The 14,887-nt window shown below is 42.7% G+C and overlaps 1 protein-coding gene across 7 annotated transcripts in view; it reads left to right on the top strand.

Annotated features, from left to right (window-relative positions):
• Positions 1 to 14,887, top strand: part of Palm2akap2 (PALM2 and AKAP2 fusion) — a 461,803-nt gene that overhangs the window by 248,611 nt on the left and 198,305 nt on the right. For all 7 annotated transcript variants that reach the window (XM_063261006.1, XM_063260999.1, XM_063260993.1 and 4 more), the window contains one exon: positions 576 to 597. In XM_063261006.1, coding sequence (XP_063117076.1) covers positions 576 to 597 — 22 coding nt within the window. The remainder of the gene's footprint in view (positions 1 to 575; positions 598 to 14,887) is intronic.

The raw sequence follows: 14,887 nt of genomic DNA, 5'->3' as shown, positions 1-14,887 counted from the left end.
TCTTCCCCTGCAGGACTCCAGTATTCTGACTCCAGTTCCCATTAAGCAGATCATACATATTCCCTGTTGTTTACTTACACTTTGCTTTTGGAGAATTCTATTTATAAAATGGCCAGAAGCAACACCATATCCAATGAACATGCACTCCACTAGGAGAAGTCTCATTACATGACATCTTGCTATATGTGAAAGGAAATGGCTCCAGGTAGTAAAGAACAGAATCCCTAAGGCCATTCCATACCTGTGTTGCTGCAGTAGTGTGCCCGGGATAGAACAGTCTCATGAAATTAATTTTAAGATGAAATTTTCTAATATCACTTCAACGCAACCCAAGATATTTGGTGAAATGATTTTCTCTATAAATTTGTTGACATTCCTTATAAAGTGAGAATGATAAACTCTTAGCTGTACCCTTAAATTTGGAGATCTCACATGATTTTCCCAGGAGAAAAGAGGGCGTGAGGTTTGCCTGGCACACTCAGATTCTGGGCTGGACTCGGAGGGAAGAGGTGAAATGGATGGAGATTCGCACCCCACACGCATAGTAACACTCTACCCTGCTTTTCTTTCCACAGAGCTTGTCCACAGCGGATGGAGGTAAGCGTGCTTAGCCCCATCTGTAGATGGCTCTTTCCTCGTCTGCTTAGTGGGTCTCACTAACACAGGCTCACTGGGAAACATGATGCGTGGCTTTGTAAGGGCTCAGACAGAAGGGACAGCACTGCCGCCAGGGCTCCGGGGAGGAGGGCCACATTTCTGGTTTTCATGGTCTCCTTCTTCAAAAACAGTTGCTTAGCTTACTGCCTCTGTTACAAAAATGGTCAGCTCTTCTGCTTCCCAGCAATTCCCAAAGGCTCACTGCCTGGGCCTTTCCTGGAAGGAGCTCGGTAAAGAAATGGGCTAATGTCAGGACCAGGCCTCCTGTGGGAGTGAGCCTGTTGGCCCTGGTGGTTAGGCTCTGAATATGCACCATATATTAGGTTGTTTGGTGCTTAACCATGAGAGGCCTTTCTAAGGCCTCTGATCTAGTCTGGTCTTTTCTCTGCTCCTCCTTCCCTTTCCTTTCTTCCTTTTTTCCCTTCCTTCCTTCTTTTCTTGAATCAAAACATTGAAGTTTCTCTAGCTTTCCAGGGAAACAGGGCCAGTCAGAACTTCCCTCCCTCTGGGCCCGGCTGGGCCAAAGCACAGGAAGGGTGGGAGCATGGCCCTAGGCCCCTGTACCTTGCAGCCCTTTGTCCTGTCTCCTCTTCTCTGTCCTGTGCCCTTCTTTCCTCATGAGGCATGGGATGAGCTTGTGATCATGTGCTTCCTTGACCTGGGCTACAAACATGTGACTGTCCCCTTCACTGTGCCTTTCCCTAGGTCTGCTTTCAAATGTAAGGATTTACTGAAAGGGTCAGAATCCCCTAGCCCAGGAAGAGGCTTGGGAGCCAGAGGAGTTGACACCACAATGTTTTCCCAGTGTTATTTGGGAAAATATGGAGAGTGGACAGTTCTGAAATCACAATGATACGTATTTTTTTCTGAATTTGCACTGAGGATAGTTCTGATTGGGGGAGGGAAGAACAGTTAGATTTTATGCCTTTTTTTCTAAACAAGTAACACAGAAGAGATCTGGATCTTGGCTCCCTGGGTGAGCCTCGGGAATGTACTAAAGTAAACCTCCTGTTCTCTGAGCATGAAGGCAGGGACAAGGTGGGGCTGAGCCAGCAGGCACTCCAGAAGAAGAGGACTGGAATAGTTCTAACAAGAGATGTCAGCTCCACTGGGTGTGACCCAGAGGGCCACACGCTCTATGCTTGGGGAGTAGACATGAATGGAGGAGGTGGTCTTGAGGGCATGGGGGTGCAGCATGGAGCAGAAAGCAGACTTCCCATGATCAGCAGGAATACTGCTAATGTCAGCTCGGCCAGGCTGGGACAGTGACCCACAGACACCCACGTTTCTGAAGAGTGCATGTTGACCTTTTACACTTTCACTTCTTTTTCCTCCTCCCTTCACAAACTCACCCGACTTCTCTCTGATAATGAGGTGGAGAAAGGAGCCCACATGTCCTGTCTCTGAGAAGGCTCTGTGGGCAAGGAGCCCTCTCTGTAATTTGTGACTTCACAGCCAAAATGAAGCTACAGATAAACTCTCATCACTGTCTCTTTCATTTGCACCTTAAATTCACCTCTCAAATTCTCTCGTTCCTTTCTGCATCCTTCTCCACTTCCACCCACTCCTCTGAGCTAGGGAGCTCACTGATCACGACTGACAAGAGCGGGTACTAAGAAAGCCACCTAAGACTCCATTTTCTATCACCTTTTGCTCAGGCTTAAGAGGCTGCAAAAGTCTTAGGGATCCCAGAGAAGTTTCCGCAGTCCCACTTGTCACCCTGGATTTTGATTCCTGCATCTATCCAAGCCTAGGAGACCTGTCACACCACAACTACCAGCAAAGACAGAAGAATAAAGGAGAAAACATTTAATTTCAAGAATGTGGTCAGTGTGTAGGTCACTCTGTGGTCAGAGGATAAAACTGACACATGACCCACTAAGGAGGCTTTAGGATGTAGGTCTTCTCGTCCTTTGTTCCAAAGATACAGAGATTTTCTTTCTTCACTCTGCAGTTCAGGCTGGTCTTGAAATTACTTTTAGCCCAAGCTGGCCTTAAATTTGCAGTGATCCTCATGCCTCAATTTCTGGAGTGTTAGGATTACAGGCCACCATGCTCAGCCCAAGATTTTCCTAGAATCACCCAACTATTGTTATTAAGAATGAATAAATTGTTAGAGAGCAATAATGCCTTAAGGAAACTCTCAATTTCTGAGACACACTGAGTGTAGAATCTTTGTCCAACTTGGACTATATTAACCGTGTAGATGCTGTACGTCATCAACAAAAATGCCCCTACTTAAGAGATGCCATGGAGATAGCTTCTAGTGTGTGCATGTGTCTGATGACTTCATACCAGGCACCCCAAGTATGTCATCCTGCCCATGTCAGAGAAGTGCAATGGTCAACTCTTTGATCCCAAATGGCTGTTGATTACACAGAGCCCTGGTAACAAGAACAGTTCCAGTCTTGAGTGGACTATTTCGGTCATATACATTATGATTTCCCCTTCCCCATTACTGTGTTGTTACACAGTGGGACCCTCAACAATTAGGTGGGTTGTTTTTACTGCCCTAGACAGATTTGGTGTCTTATGTAACTATAAATCACATAGAGTGTGTATGTAGTATTAGCTTGATTCTTCAGCCATCAAGGAAATCTTAGCCAGATTAGAAAGGAAAATGCCTGTCGTGGACCTAACTTAGTCCTTGCTACATGATCCTGGCATCCTATCCCGTCCCACATCCATACCGGAGGCCAATTGTTGGAATAACCCCAATCTTTAGTTGCCTGTCAGTTTTAAGATTTGCATCTATTTTGTTTCTCTACTTCAGCTATTTGGGTTCTCTGTAGCTACTGTAAAGTTCTGGCAGTACTAGAATTAAGATGCATACTACTTACGATGACGGCCTACTTTGTAGTGACCTTGTAAGTGACTGTGCTCTGTCTCCTCTGATGGTAGGGTGAATACTCATACATCACCTTGACTTTGATAGGAAAAAGATAGCTTACTGATTATGGCCGCCTACAAGTTGGAAGGACTTCTTTTGTTATTCACTATGCTGAATGCTGAAGTCTTAACAGTTAACGATGTACTGAAGGCACTGACCTGTCCCCCTTCCCATGTCCCACTCTTCACTACTTTATCTCTTAGCAAAAGCCTTGTCGCCTCAGCCCTCGAAGAGCTACAGTCATGGAACTCATCGCCAGTGAACAGTGGATGGTTGTACCTCATCACCCACTCACATTTGGCCCAGAGCTGCCTTGTGGAGGAGGCTAAGCATGAACCCTGGGGAGGACAGTCTCTTTCAGACACAGAATTCCCAACTGCAAGTGACTTTTGTTTCTTAGGTGCTAAAACTTTTAGTAGCATAGATACCCTAGAAACTCTATATTTGCCATAGAATTCACTAGATACCCGTGTGACCCATCTGTGAGCTCTCTCTTGGTCTTCATGACTTGATCTTCCATCTTATTTGATTGTAGGAAGTCAGATTTACTGGGATACAATTCCACAGATACTTGAAAGATCTGCAGATCTTCTCCGGGTATGCTGTTCCCCTAAACCTGTGGTGATGAACCTGTGGCATGCATGCTACAGCTGGCTGCTTGTATCTAAAAGCTCTAAAAGGTTTGCTATCACTGCTCTGTCTTTCTATGAACTGCTGCTCCCAATCTTCCCCTACCCTGCAAGACCAGTTCACCTCAAGCTGTTGCTCTGTGGTCTTACCTTGTTCTGGTTGGGGGCACAGACCATTCCCACAGCTCAGGGAGAATGGAGAGGTGTTGACAGTCGAAGTTCAGGAATAATGGAAGTACAGCTCAGTAGAGAGTAATGCGCAACTTCGAACACATGGCTCTTCTCACAGCCCCTGGCTCTATCCAGACCTGTCTTCATTGGGTGTCCACACAGCTGCTTCCCAGCCTGTCCTTGCCTCAAAGGCCTAATTTCATTCCTTGCAGTGAGAGGACCTTCATCTATGTCTCCCTTGCCCAAATACCCAAGTTCCACCATGTGTAAAATCCCAGAAGGAGAAGGTAACTGAGCCTTACTCCAATCTAAGGCCTGCCTGGCCTAATTTTCATATCGTATTTCTTCTTCCCAAATAGTTGATGTGAAAAATCCCATTCTCATAGGCAAACTCCACCTAACAACATACTAGTCCAGTGTCAGTGTATTCTGGGTTGTTCAGACTCACACATAGGTCAGCAATAGCTTGGTTGGTGTAGAATGGGACTAAGCCTAGTGTCTTTGTATAGTACTCTCCAACATGAAATTTAAAAACAGAAACCTTCCAGACTAAGACTGTGTCAGTGTGGATGAAGAGAAAGGGCATGTGTGAGCAAGGGGACGTGTATGAAGAAGAGGCAGGGGCCACAGGACTGATTGATACTAGGAAGGGGTGTGGTTAAGGGTGCCACTGAGGATCCTGGGTGAATTGTGGTGCCAGTGAACTAAGAGATGGGATATAGCAGAAGTAGAAGATTAATGACCATGCAGGTTCCATGTATGGCTTGACATAATTGATTTGAGGTGATTGTGTGATATTCAGTGGAGATATACAATCAACAGGTAAAATCATGAATGAGAGACTGAGATTCTGGGATGATTTTTAAATGTTTACTAGTACACATTTGCAGTACATAATCATTACATTCATGGTGGGGGACTGGTACACATCTTAATTCTTTATTCCCTTTCCCCTCGACCCTGAGATTCTGGGATTCTGTAACCTAGTCAGGATATGATATGAGAAGGAATAGCAAGACATTGAGTGCGCCTTTCTGGATTCTCCTTCCCTTCGGTTTCCTATTTCTTTCTGGGAGAGACTCGGATTCTTCAGTCTCACCAGAGGAGTCTCCTCTTCTTTCCTGGCCCCTTGCCATGTCCTCTAATACCCACACTCTTCAGTCCCACTTCTGAATGGGGATCAGTCCAGGCAGAGCTGATGGTCTCCTGAGTCTACATAACAGTACTTCCTGCTGTTGAGATACTGGTGGGTTCCTTGGGTGTTGATATGTGGAATCTCAGGATTTCAGACCGAAGTGTTGCCATCATGGGGCGAATTCTGGAGTCTATTTTAACGCATATCGAATTGGTCCTTTGAATAAACAATGCCCATAAAGCTGTATTTCCCCTGCAGAGAATGTAGCTTTTAAGGCACATTTTTTAGTGTGATGTACTATATTTGATCAGTCTCACCAAGTCGATAATGCTGCTAACTAGCCAATCTTTGGTTCTCCCTTAGGTCCCTTAACTCATTGTTCTAGAGTCTAGAACTTTCTGATGACTCTTCCATACACAGAGCAGTCCTGGGCTTGGAGCACTCTGGCCAGGATCCCTCCTGCCTCAGCTACTCTACTGAATACCGGTCACTGGGCAAATGCTTGGCTTTGTTTACTCTGATCCTCTTGTTCAGTGGCTGCCTCAGCGATCCGTTATGTAGGGCAGACCAGCTACTGCCTCGGCAGTGAACCCATTGGACCTCCCAACACTGTGCTTAATTATATTCCCTATTCTCTGCTACCAGATGCTATAAGTTACATTTCCTCTCAGCTCCCCGACCTGCCAATCCTCAGTTCACCAACAGCAGAATCATCACCTGGGCAGGAAGGGACCAGCAAAGAGGCTGGTAAGTCCTGGGGAGCACTTCGGTTTTGTTACCAGGACTGTCTGAGGGGTTTGCCTTTTTCTGAGTTTGATTAATGAGTTCAGTGCCCTGATGTCCTTACCTTGCCCCCTCCTTTATCTTGCCTGAGACATGGCATATCCCAGTGGTCACACAAGGTAGGAACTGGTCCCTGGAGGGTAACTGAAGGGCAAAAGGAAAGAGAATTTTGAGAGAAATCACAGCACAGTTTACCTGCAGCTTTAGGGGAGTCTCTCGTAATTGTGGTCTTTGTATCTGCCTTTGCTTTCACAGTAATCTCCAAGTTTTTTGTTGTTTTCTTCATTAGAATTGCACAAATGAAAGCATTACATTAGAAGCAAAGTAGAAAGTATTTTCAAAGTGTAAGAGTCCATTGCAAGAATCCATAAGGAATTAAGCTTTTTGTCTATTTTGGATATATATTCCTAAGTCTTTCCATTTCTGGAGTTACTTTTATTGTAGATGAGGGGCATAGCAATTTAAAGAATATATGTTTCTTGCTAATATTTCCAACAATAGTGAACTTTACATAATAATGTATTTACAATAAGAGTATAAAGAGAGTCATGCCCCATTCTGTTTAATGTGAATATGCCTCAGAAATCAGGGCTGGAAGGCTGTGAATGGTAAATCCCTACATCAGCTCATTTGCTTTATACAGAAAAGCACCGAGGGTCGCAGGTTTAATGAAAAAAAGCATTGCACAGTGACAGTATAGGAGAATTCAAATGGGAACATCAGATCTTTTCCTTATCTGCTCTATTTTATGTTTGAAATAATTCACATAATGACATTTTAATAAAGCAGTTATCGACTTTTAGAAAGAAGAAATCTATCATACAGGACATCTTGAATATTTTATGGAACAAATAATCCCCGTTATTTTAATGTAAGAAGTTAAAATGGTGAAGCAAGAATTGATGTAACTGTCATGCCTACTGACTAAATTTGAATATCTATGGAGTATTTTTAAGACATCTTAGCTATTACTTTTACATACACAGAGTCCTATAGCTGGCTGGGACTTTACGAGGTGCCTGGCCAAACCTGGTCTAGGTTTGCAGATCTCAGAACACTGAAAGCCAGAACCTACAGCCTGCATATTTGTGCCACAGTGGAATCAGTGGTAGCCACTTACACCATGACAGCACACTTCTGAGATCAGTTTGGGTAACAATTGTTGAAAAGTCATACACCCTGCTTGGCACTAGAGACTTGGGTGCAAATGTTCCCAATAATTGGATAAGCAACCCCCAGCTGTTCTCCACAAGTTCCTGTACCTCAAGGGACATGGCCAGGATGTGGCTAATGGGTCAGCATATGGAAGGCTGGGGCATTGTATGCAAAGTAACTTTAAGAGCTAGAAAAAAAATTTGGTAGTCAAAGAGTATGAAGTTCAAGAGTGATATTCCAAGTAATGTTACTGCAGTGCTGTGCAAGTAGGAATACAGTTACTACCATAAGCTGGCATGTTTCTTATCTGAAGATACTGCTAAAACATAATGACCCAAAGAGCAAATGCACTTTTAAAATTATAATGTGGTTGGTCTTTTTAAAATGTAAATTTACATCTATTTTTGTTCTCTAGTTAGGAAGTAATTTGCATAGGTGCTTCTAATATGGGAATATGTGTAAGTTAACCTTTGGAAGGAATCATATTTCGTGTGGTTAGCTCCTTTGTCCAGGTGGTTCATGAGATATTCAGATTCATTATCAATTATGGTTAACAGTCTGTTTGAGGGTATTTATATTATATGGTTCCCAGTGACTACACAAATCATGTATATTGTACCAGCCATAGCACTTGTCACTAGAATCCTCCTCAAATAATCTATCTCACTTTAGTATTTAGTATCCTTTGGTACATTTGCACAACCTTGGCCATTTGCTGTAAATATCACTTGTCGTTGTTGAGTGTACTGGTAAACATCCTGTTGTTTGTTCTGCATAAGAAGAATTTACTTAGAATCATTGCTTTTCAAAACAAGAAGACACCTTTTCCAATCCCTTGTCCAACTGCTGAATCCCTGCTATTCACAGTCTTGCCTAGAGATCTTTAAACTATAGTCACACATGTCTGTTATGGTGGCTTCAACTCCTTCCAGGTTGCCTGTTCTGTCTCCAGCTGGTTCTGACTCCTGGAAAATTCTTCCTCGGGTGGAGCCATCCTTGCTCTGTCTTCATCTTTCACCTGTCCTTATCCTGCTACTCAGAGTTTACTCAAAACTAATCTAAGTTTCAAGTATCAGAAAATGACTGCCAATTCCTGTCTGTCCAAGATTCCTGCTCTAAGCCTCCCGAGTGCCACTACCCACCTCTTTAGTTGATCCCAATGTGATGAGATTGTTTTGTGTCATCTGTCCCACCCCATCCCTGTCTTCTGAACCTCCCCACGGTCTCTGATCTTCCAGAAGGGCAATGCTCAGAGCAGTCCATGCACTCTGAGACAGGCTGACCAGTTCTCTAAATAAAACACGACAGCATGTGCCCTGTGGCTGACTACACTAGCGTCATGACCTTCCGGCCTCACTTTCTGCAGGAAGCCCCAGCACCATTCTTACACTGCCACCTCTCAGTCTTTTTGCCTTTCCTAGGGCAGGTAACGTGTGTCTTTCTAGTTGAAATGTGCCACCTGTTTCCCCTCGTTGTTCACATGTTCATGTGTAGGACCTACAAAGCTCTTTTTTCCCCCTTAACCTCAAGAGACAAAAATAAGAATGAGCCTTGGGCCTTTCTGCCCTTTGTTGATTTGATTGACTGTTGCATTTCTTCTTGTTAGTGCATTGGGATTTCATGGAGCCACGGTAAGAAGGTGGAAGAGGATGATATCATGGGATTTGACACTCAGGGCTCTGCTGTTCTCTCTCATTTCAAGCATAGCAGCTTCTCCAACCTTGGGTTTACATATTGCCTTTCAGTATAAAGTTTCATTTGAATCAAAGGGTTTAATAGTTTTTAAAACTGAAAATTCTTTTTTGCTGTTAAGGTCTTTGTGACTTATGGTTGGGATACCTCACAGCTTCACTTTTCTTTTCAGTTGAATTACGCCTCAAATCTTTTGTCACTATTTTTCATCATTTCACTAATATAAACATTGCACGTGGGAACTACAGCCAGAGCCCTGTGGCACATTATTAGGGATCTCGTGGCCTTTGGGTAGCCTTAAATCAATGCCTATCGGTATCAGCATTCAACCAGTAACAAGCTCTGACAATGATCCTAACACTGAAGGCACATGTTTCTGTCTTGTCCAGAGGAATGGAAGGGACTTTGTGATCATAATCAGTACTCACGTAACCTTTTGAAACAGAAAAGCAAATAATACAGTTTCTGCCTGATGGTCCCAGGCTGGTGCTTGGTGATATCTGCTCTTTGAGAATTAACTCTAGAATTTAGCTGTCCATGATGTCAAAAATTTCTAAGTAATTTAGAATTGTCTTCTTATAATTTTTTAAATTGAAGTTTTAAGTGCCAGCCTCCAGCACCTCTCCTGATGTCCAAGATTCCTGAGACAAAGAAAACTGAGACCCTGAGCAGGAAGCGAGGAGAAGCTTGATAGCCTTTCGTGCTTGTTAAGTTTCCTGTCTTCCCTACTCTGCAGGGCTTCACCACCCTATCAGTAATTTTCTTTCAGTCACTTTGCACACTGGCAACTGTTTTTCTTGACCAAAAATATAGAAGCACAATTAGACACGAGAAATTAGCTTTTATCTTTGTTATCCATCAACATCATACACTTGCTAACTTTTTTAAAACAATGAAAAAGCATTGTCTTACGGTCCTGGTGCCAAAAGGATTGGTTCCTTGGGATCGCTGTGAATGAGAATTCATTCTATGCTTCTTCTCTAGCTTTTTAAGGATTATGTATTTATCTGCTGTCTAAAAATTTTAACTGACATATGACAATTGTACATATTTATAGGGAGCAGTGTGTTAATTCAATGCGTGTATATAAGGTGGAATGATCAAACTAGAGTAATTAGCACTTATAGCTCCTTCTTTTTTTTTTTTTTTTTTTTTTTTTGTCTTTTTGAGACAGGATCTTCATATGCAATTTAGGCTGGCCTTCAGCTCACTTTGTAGCCTACGCAATGATCCTCTTGCCTCAGCCTCCCAAGTACTGGGATTACAGGCATGAGCCACCATGCCCGGCTCACTTATAGTCCTTAAACACTTAACATTTCTATGTGTTGGGAACCCTTTGACTTCTTCTAGTTTGTGTGTGTGCAGTGGAGTGGTTTGAACCCATGACCTCACACTCTCTTCTAGTTCTTCACAGAATATATGATAAATCGTTGTAAACTATAGTGACCCTGCTGTACTGCAGTATACTGAGGTGTCTTGGGAAAATAACTAATTCAAATAAATTTCTGATCATTGCTTTTGAAAGTTAAAAAATGATTTCTGGGATGAGAAGGAGAATTTGCTCTGGGTTAAATTCCCTGTCTTCCTTGTTGTGGACATCACAGTATCCGGTTTTACATTTCCAGTCTAAACGGAAGGTGTGAACATATATGCATAATGATGTACTCAGACAGTTAAGATTCAGTGTATGTAATTCATTTAGCTTGTTACTTCTCGGTCACATGCCAGGTTGGAATGCCAGCCCCTGGATGTTCCTCATATAGGGTCCACACTCCCTGATGGGTGGACAGTCATGATCTGCCTGGTGACTGCTCCCTACTGTGTTTTACATATGGCTCATTCATGAGTCACACGGGCTGCTCATGGGCATTAAAATATCAAAGCCTGTAAACTTTTCAATGCACAAATGAGAAAAATAAATCTGAAGACAGAGTGTGCTCTGGGTGGGAATCAGTTGTCTTTCCCCCTCCTCCTGACGTCTCCCATTAAACTGACTGATGACAGTGGGGCACGTGGTTGCTGTGTGGACCTCAGCCTTGTTCCTCCTCCTGTGACCGCTGCGAGCCAAAGGAAGTGAGCTTCGAGAAGTCTGAGTCGGTGATGGAGTTTTCCATTCTCCTGGGATACGTCTTGTTTTCTGTGTTCTCAGTCTGATTCTAAAATAGAGTCACGTTAGTTGCTCTCCCTCTTGGCAGTGTCAGATGGTCTCTTTCCTCTTCTTCCAGCTTTCACAGCCCTTGCTCCCAGTTTGCCAAAGGTGGAGGCAGCGGAACAGAGTACATAGATCCAAGGCTATGAGTTTGAACTTGAACTAGGCATTATCGTTCCTCAGATCAGTCTCTTTGGGCCCCACAGAGCCCCACGTCCCTTCGTGAACTCTTCACCTTGGCCTTTAGTTAGGATCTTCCCAGAGGTTTCGCATTCCACTCCACAAATGAGCTCCCCTACTTGTGTAAGAACCATGGAAGAGAAGAGCTGGACTAAGCAACCCGAACACAGAGGCTCCCAACCAATCACAGGGCTGCCGCAACCCAGTGCAGCTTCCAAGGTTCTTGGGGTAAAGGATTGCAAGAGGATAAGAAAAATAAAAAGGAGACAAAGCTGGGGTCAGGTGGAGCCCTTACTCTCCTGATGGAGGAAAGGAACTGTTCAACCAGTGCAGCGTGTTTATTTATACACTGGGAAAGATGGTGTCAGTTTCAGCCCCTCTGCCTAGCAACCCATTACTTGGATTGTCCAGGGGCTTGGTGTTTTTCTGGTCTGTAGCAACTTCTTCATGTGACTGACCTTGGCGCTCTTTGTTTTCTGATAGGGTCACATCTGGGTCATGCCCTAGGTCAATTTCCAGCTTCAACTGCTTCCAACACAAGGCCACCATTCATTTATGTCCCTTTGAAGGGACTAACATTATAAGTTCTTAATTCACTAATACAATGAGCACATTCCTGGATTATTGGAAGGTGAAGTGAAAATGCTACATGTGCTCCACTCATCCTCATGTCAGTATATAATATCTAAAAATCAATAACTACATATATACAGCCGGGTATGGTGGCTCACACTTGTAATCCCAGCAATGGGGAGGCTGAGACAGGAGGATCATTGACCAGCCTGGGCTACAAAGTAAGCTCAAGGCGAGCCCGAACTGCCTGTCTCAAAAAAACCACAAAAAACAAAACAACTAAATATATCACCTGATAAAAATGTCCTTTCAGATTCCCGTGAGCCTATCAATGAGTGACACTATCATTGAGTCTTATATCCTCTGTCCCCTTCTACAAGTTCTTTCCTTCAGGAAATTTTGTTCAACAGTTTTCTTTGTGTCCATGGGATTCTTCGGAATCTCTCTTGAGGCTCCCCAGAAGGTCCCCACCCCTCACAGTACTCCTGCTCATTTTTCCTGAAGATGAACAGAGGCAATGGGTCCTTTGAGCCTCCTCACTGTACAGATTGCAGATGCTGACAGTGTGGGGACATGGAAGGAACCTGTTGGCAGACTAAGGAATGTCCTGGGTGGCTCAGGATCTGGGCACACTAGGAGGGAGGGGCTTTGGGTATGAACAGCGTGGGAGCTACAGAAAGCACAAGAGTTTTACAAATTGTGCCCATCAAAAACACCATGTTGTTTAGGCAAGAGGTCTAGCTCAGTGATGCTGCATTTGCAAGGCCCTGAGATGTGTCCCTAATAGCACAAAAGAAAGATAACAAAAATGGAAAAAAGACTAAAATGTTGAATTTAAAACTAGAGTGCTACGAGTTTATCCCACTGGTTCATATCCTCCTTGATTAGTTTGGTACTTTGTTGTATGAGAACTAAAATATAAATATATAAAATATAAATTTTTATTCATAGAGTTAAGACAAACATTCATACCTCCTACTCAGTCTTCTGAATGCCTAAGTAACATTTTCATGTTACTGTCCAGGAGGACTAAATACTGAACTTAGTTTAAATCAGAGTTTCTCAAGGGGTCCCCTGAGTACCCCTTGCTAGAAAAAACACATATGAAAAGAAATTGGGTCCACAGCCTAGATCCACTAAAAATTTGTGATTCCTTTGAAATCTAGTGATTTTGGGGGGGGGGATACATAAATATTGCATTTTATAGTGTAATGAATCTAAATTTTATTATAAAACTATTAAAATACTTACAATATCTTGTACTGGTATTCTAAAAATATTGGAAGAATCCTGTCCAACATATAAATACAAATACATTTATGTAACCTTAAGGGACTCATGTTATACATGGTTCAGTTCTAATGCAGTTTAAAATTGCAGGCCAAAAAGCCATCAGGAAGGAAATCAGCTCTTTTCCTATCTTTCTGAAGGGAGGTAGGAGGGGCCTCCTGTATTCCACCTCTCCACCCAGGAGTGGTTCAGATCCCCTTTTTCCTCCACCTCTCACTCTCACCACCACGGAGCTCTCCCTCTCCCTCCCTGCTCCACACAGCTTTTATTCTCTACCACTGACCTTCTGTCTTACCTCTTTATGTGGTGGATATTTACCTCTCCCAGCAAAGAAATGTTCACAGTATCTTTGTTCCATCCAGTCTCTGATTCTTGCAGCAGGCAAAGATGACATGAAGTCAGATTAGATCGAGAGAAGGGGAAATTGGACCAACGATGACAGTACGCTCAGTGGTGGAAAGAGGGAAAGAGACATCTCTAAACATTTGCATCTTGATAATTTGTGTCCTATCACATAGGAGTATAAAAACAGAAATATTTTGCTACCTTTATGTGTTGATTACAGGTTAACATGTCATTTTGTTCACACATCTCTGGATATTTGGATGATAATTCCTATAAATTGATATTCATTATTACTTCTATTGTTTATAAATATATCCCTAAGTGTGCTAATAGTGATATGATATTGTAACCCAAAATTGTGCCTTACATCACAGCTATAATTATTTCAAGAATAGACTTTTGGAGTCCATGTAGAATTTTAAATAACTTTCCTATTCTCCGATGACACTTTGTGTGGAAAATCAGGAAACAAGCAAGATAAATATTTCTTTTGATATTGCAGTCTTTGTGTGTGAGCCCAGGTACCTTTGTGACAAATATTGGTTGGCCTCCCCTTGTGTCACTTGAGGAAACTCAATATTTCATGCAGAACAAGTGAAACCTTCAAAATGGAGATGGTGAAAACCAAGCAGTGGATTTTGCTTCATAATCTTTTTAGTTGAGTGTTAACCATGAACACATTGTGTCTTATTATCTTAGCAGATGGAAGGATATCATTGCAGTTTTTTTAAAACAAGCTAATATGTTAATCACTGTGTGTACCTTTTCATTGGTGTAATATCATATAAAGCGCTTGTGACTACGTTTAGACAGTCAAGTGAAACTTCTCCATTAGTAACATTTGTTTCATGAGTGTGCATATCAGGTACCTTCTGTGCAAAGGGGTCTATGGTAGGTGCTGGCAGGAAGAGAGGATCGTGGATGGCAGGGCAAAAATGTAAACCTCAAGGATCCTAAAAATCTATGAAGCGATCATTACATTACAAATCGTAGTACTGAGTGGAAAGTGAGTGCTCTCGAAGAAGTTTTTAAGTGTTCAGAAATTTTTAGGAGAAAGATGACTTAAAATGGAGAGATCATAGAAAGAAGATGGGGTGATCATAGAAAATGGGGAGATCATGGGAAAGGGGCATGTAGTGTTGGCATTGATGGATGATGAGTCATGTGTGGATGTGCAGAACGTCCAAAGATGGGCATTTCACAAGGGGATCATGCTTAGATATGAGATGGTGTTGTTT

This window comes from Cavia porcellus, unplaced genomic scaffold, assembly GCF_034190915.1.
Source record: "Cavia porcellus strain 051 isolate PalLab524CR breed Dunkin Hartley unplaced genomic scaffold, mCavPor4.1 scaffold_1, whole genome shotgun sequence".
In the NCBI taxonomy this organism is placed as follows: Eukaryota; Metazoa; Chordata; class Mammalia; order Rodentia; family Caviidae; genus Cavia; species Cavia porcellus.
Note: the sequence above shows the minus strand (reverse complement) of the source record. Positions and strands in the feature narration are given on the sequence as shown.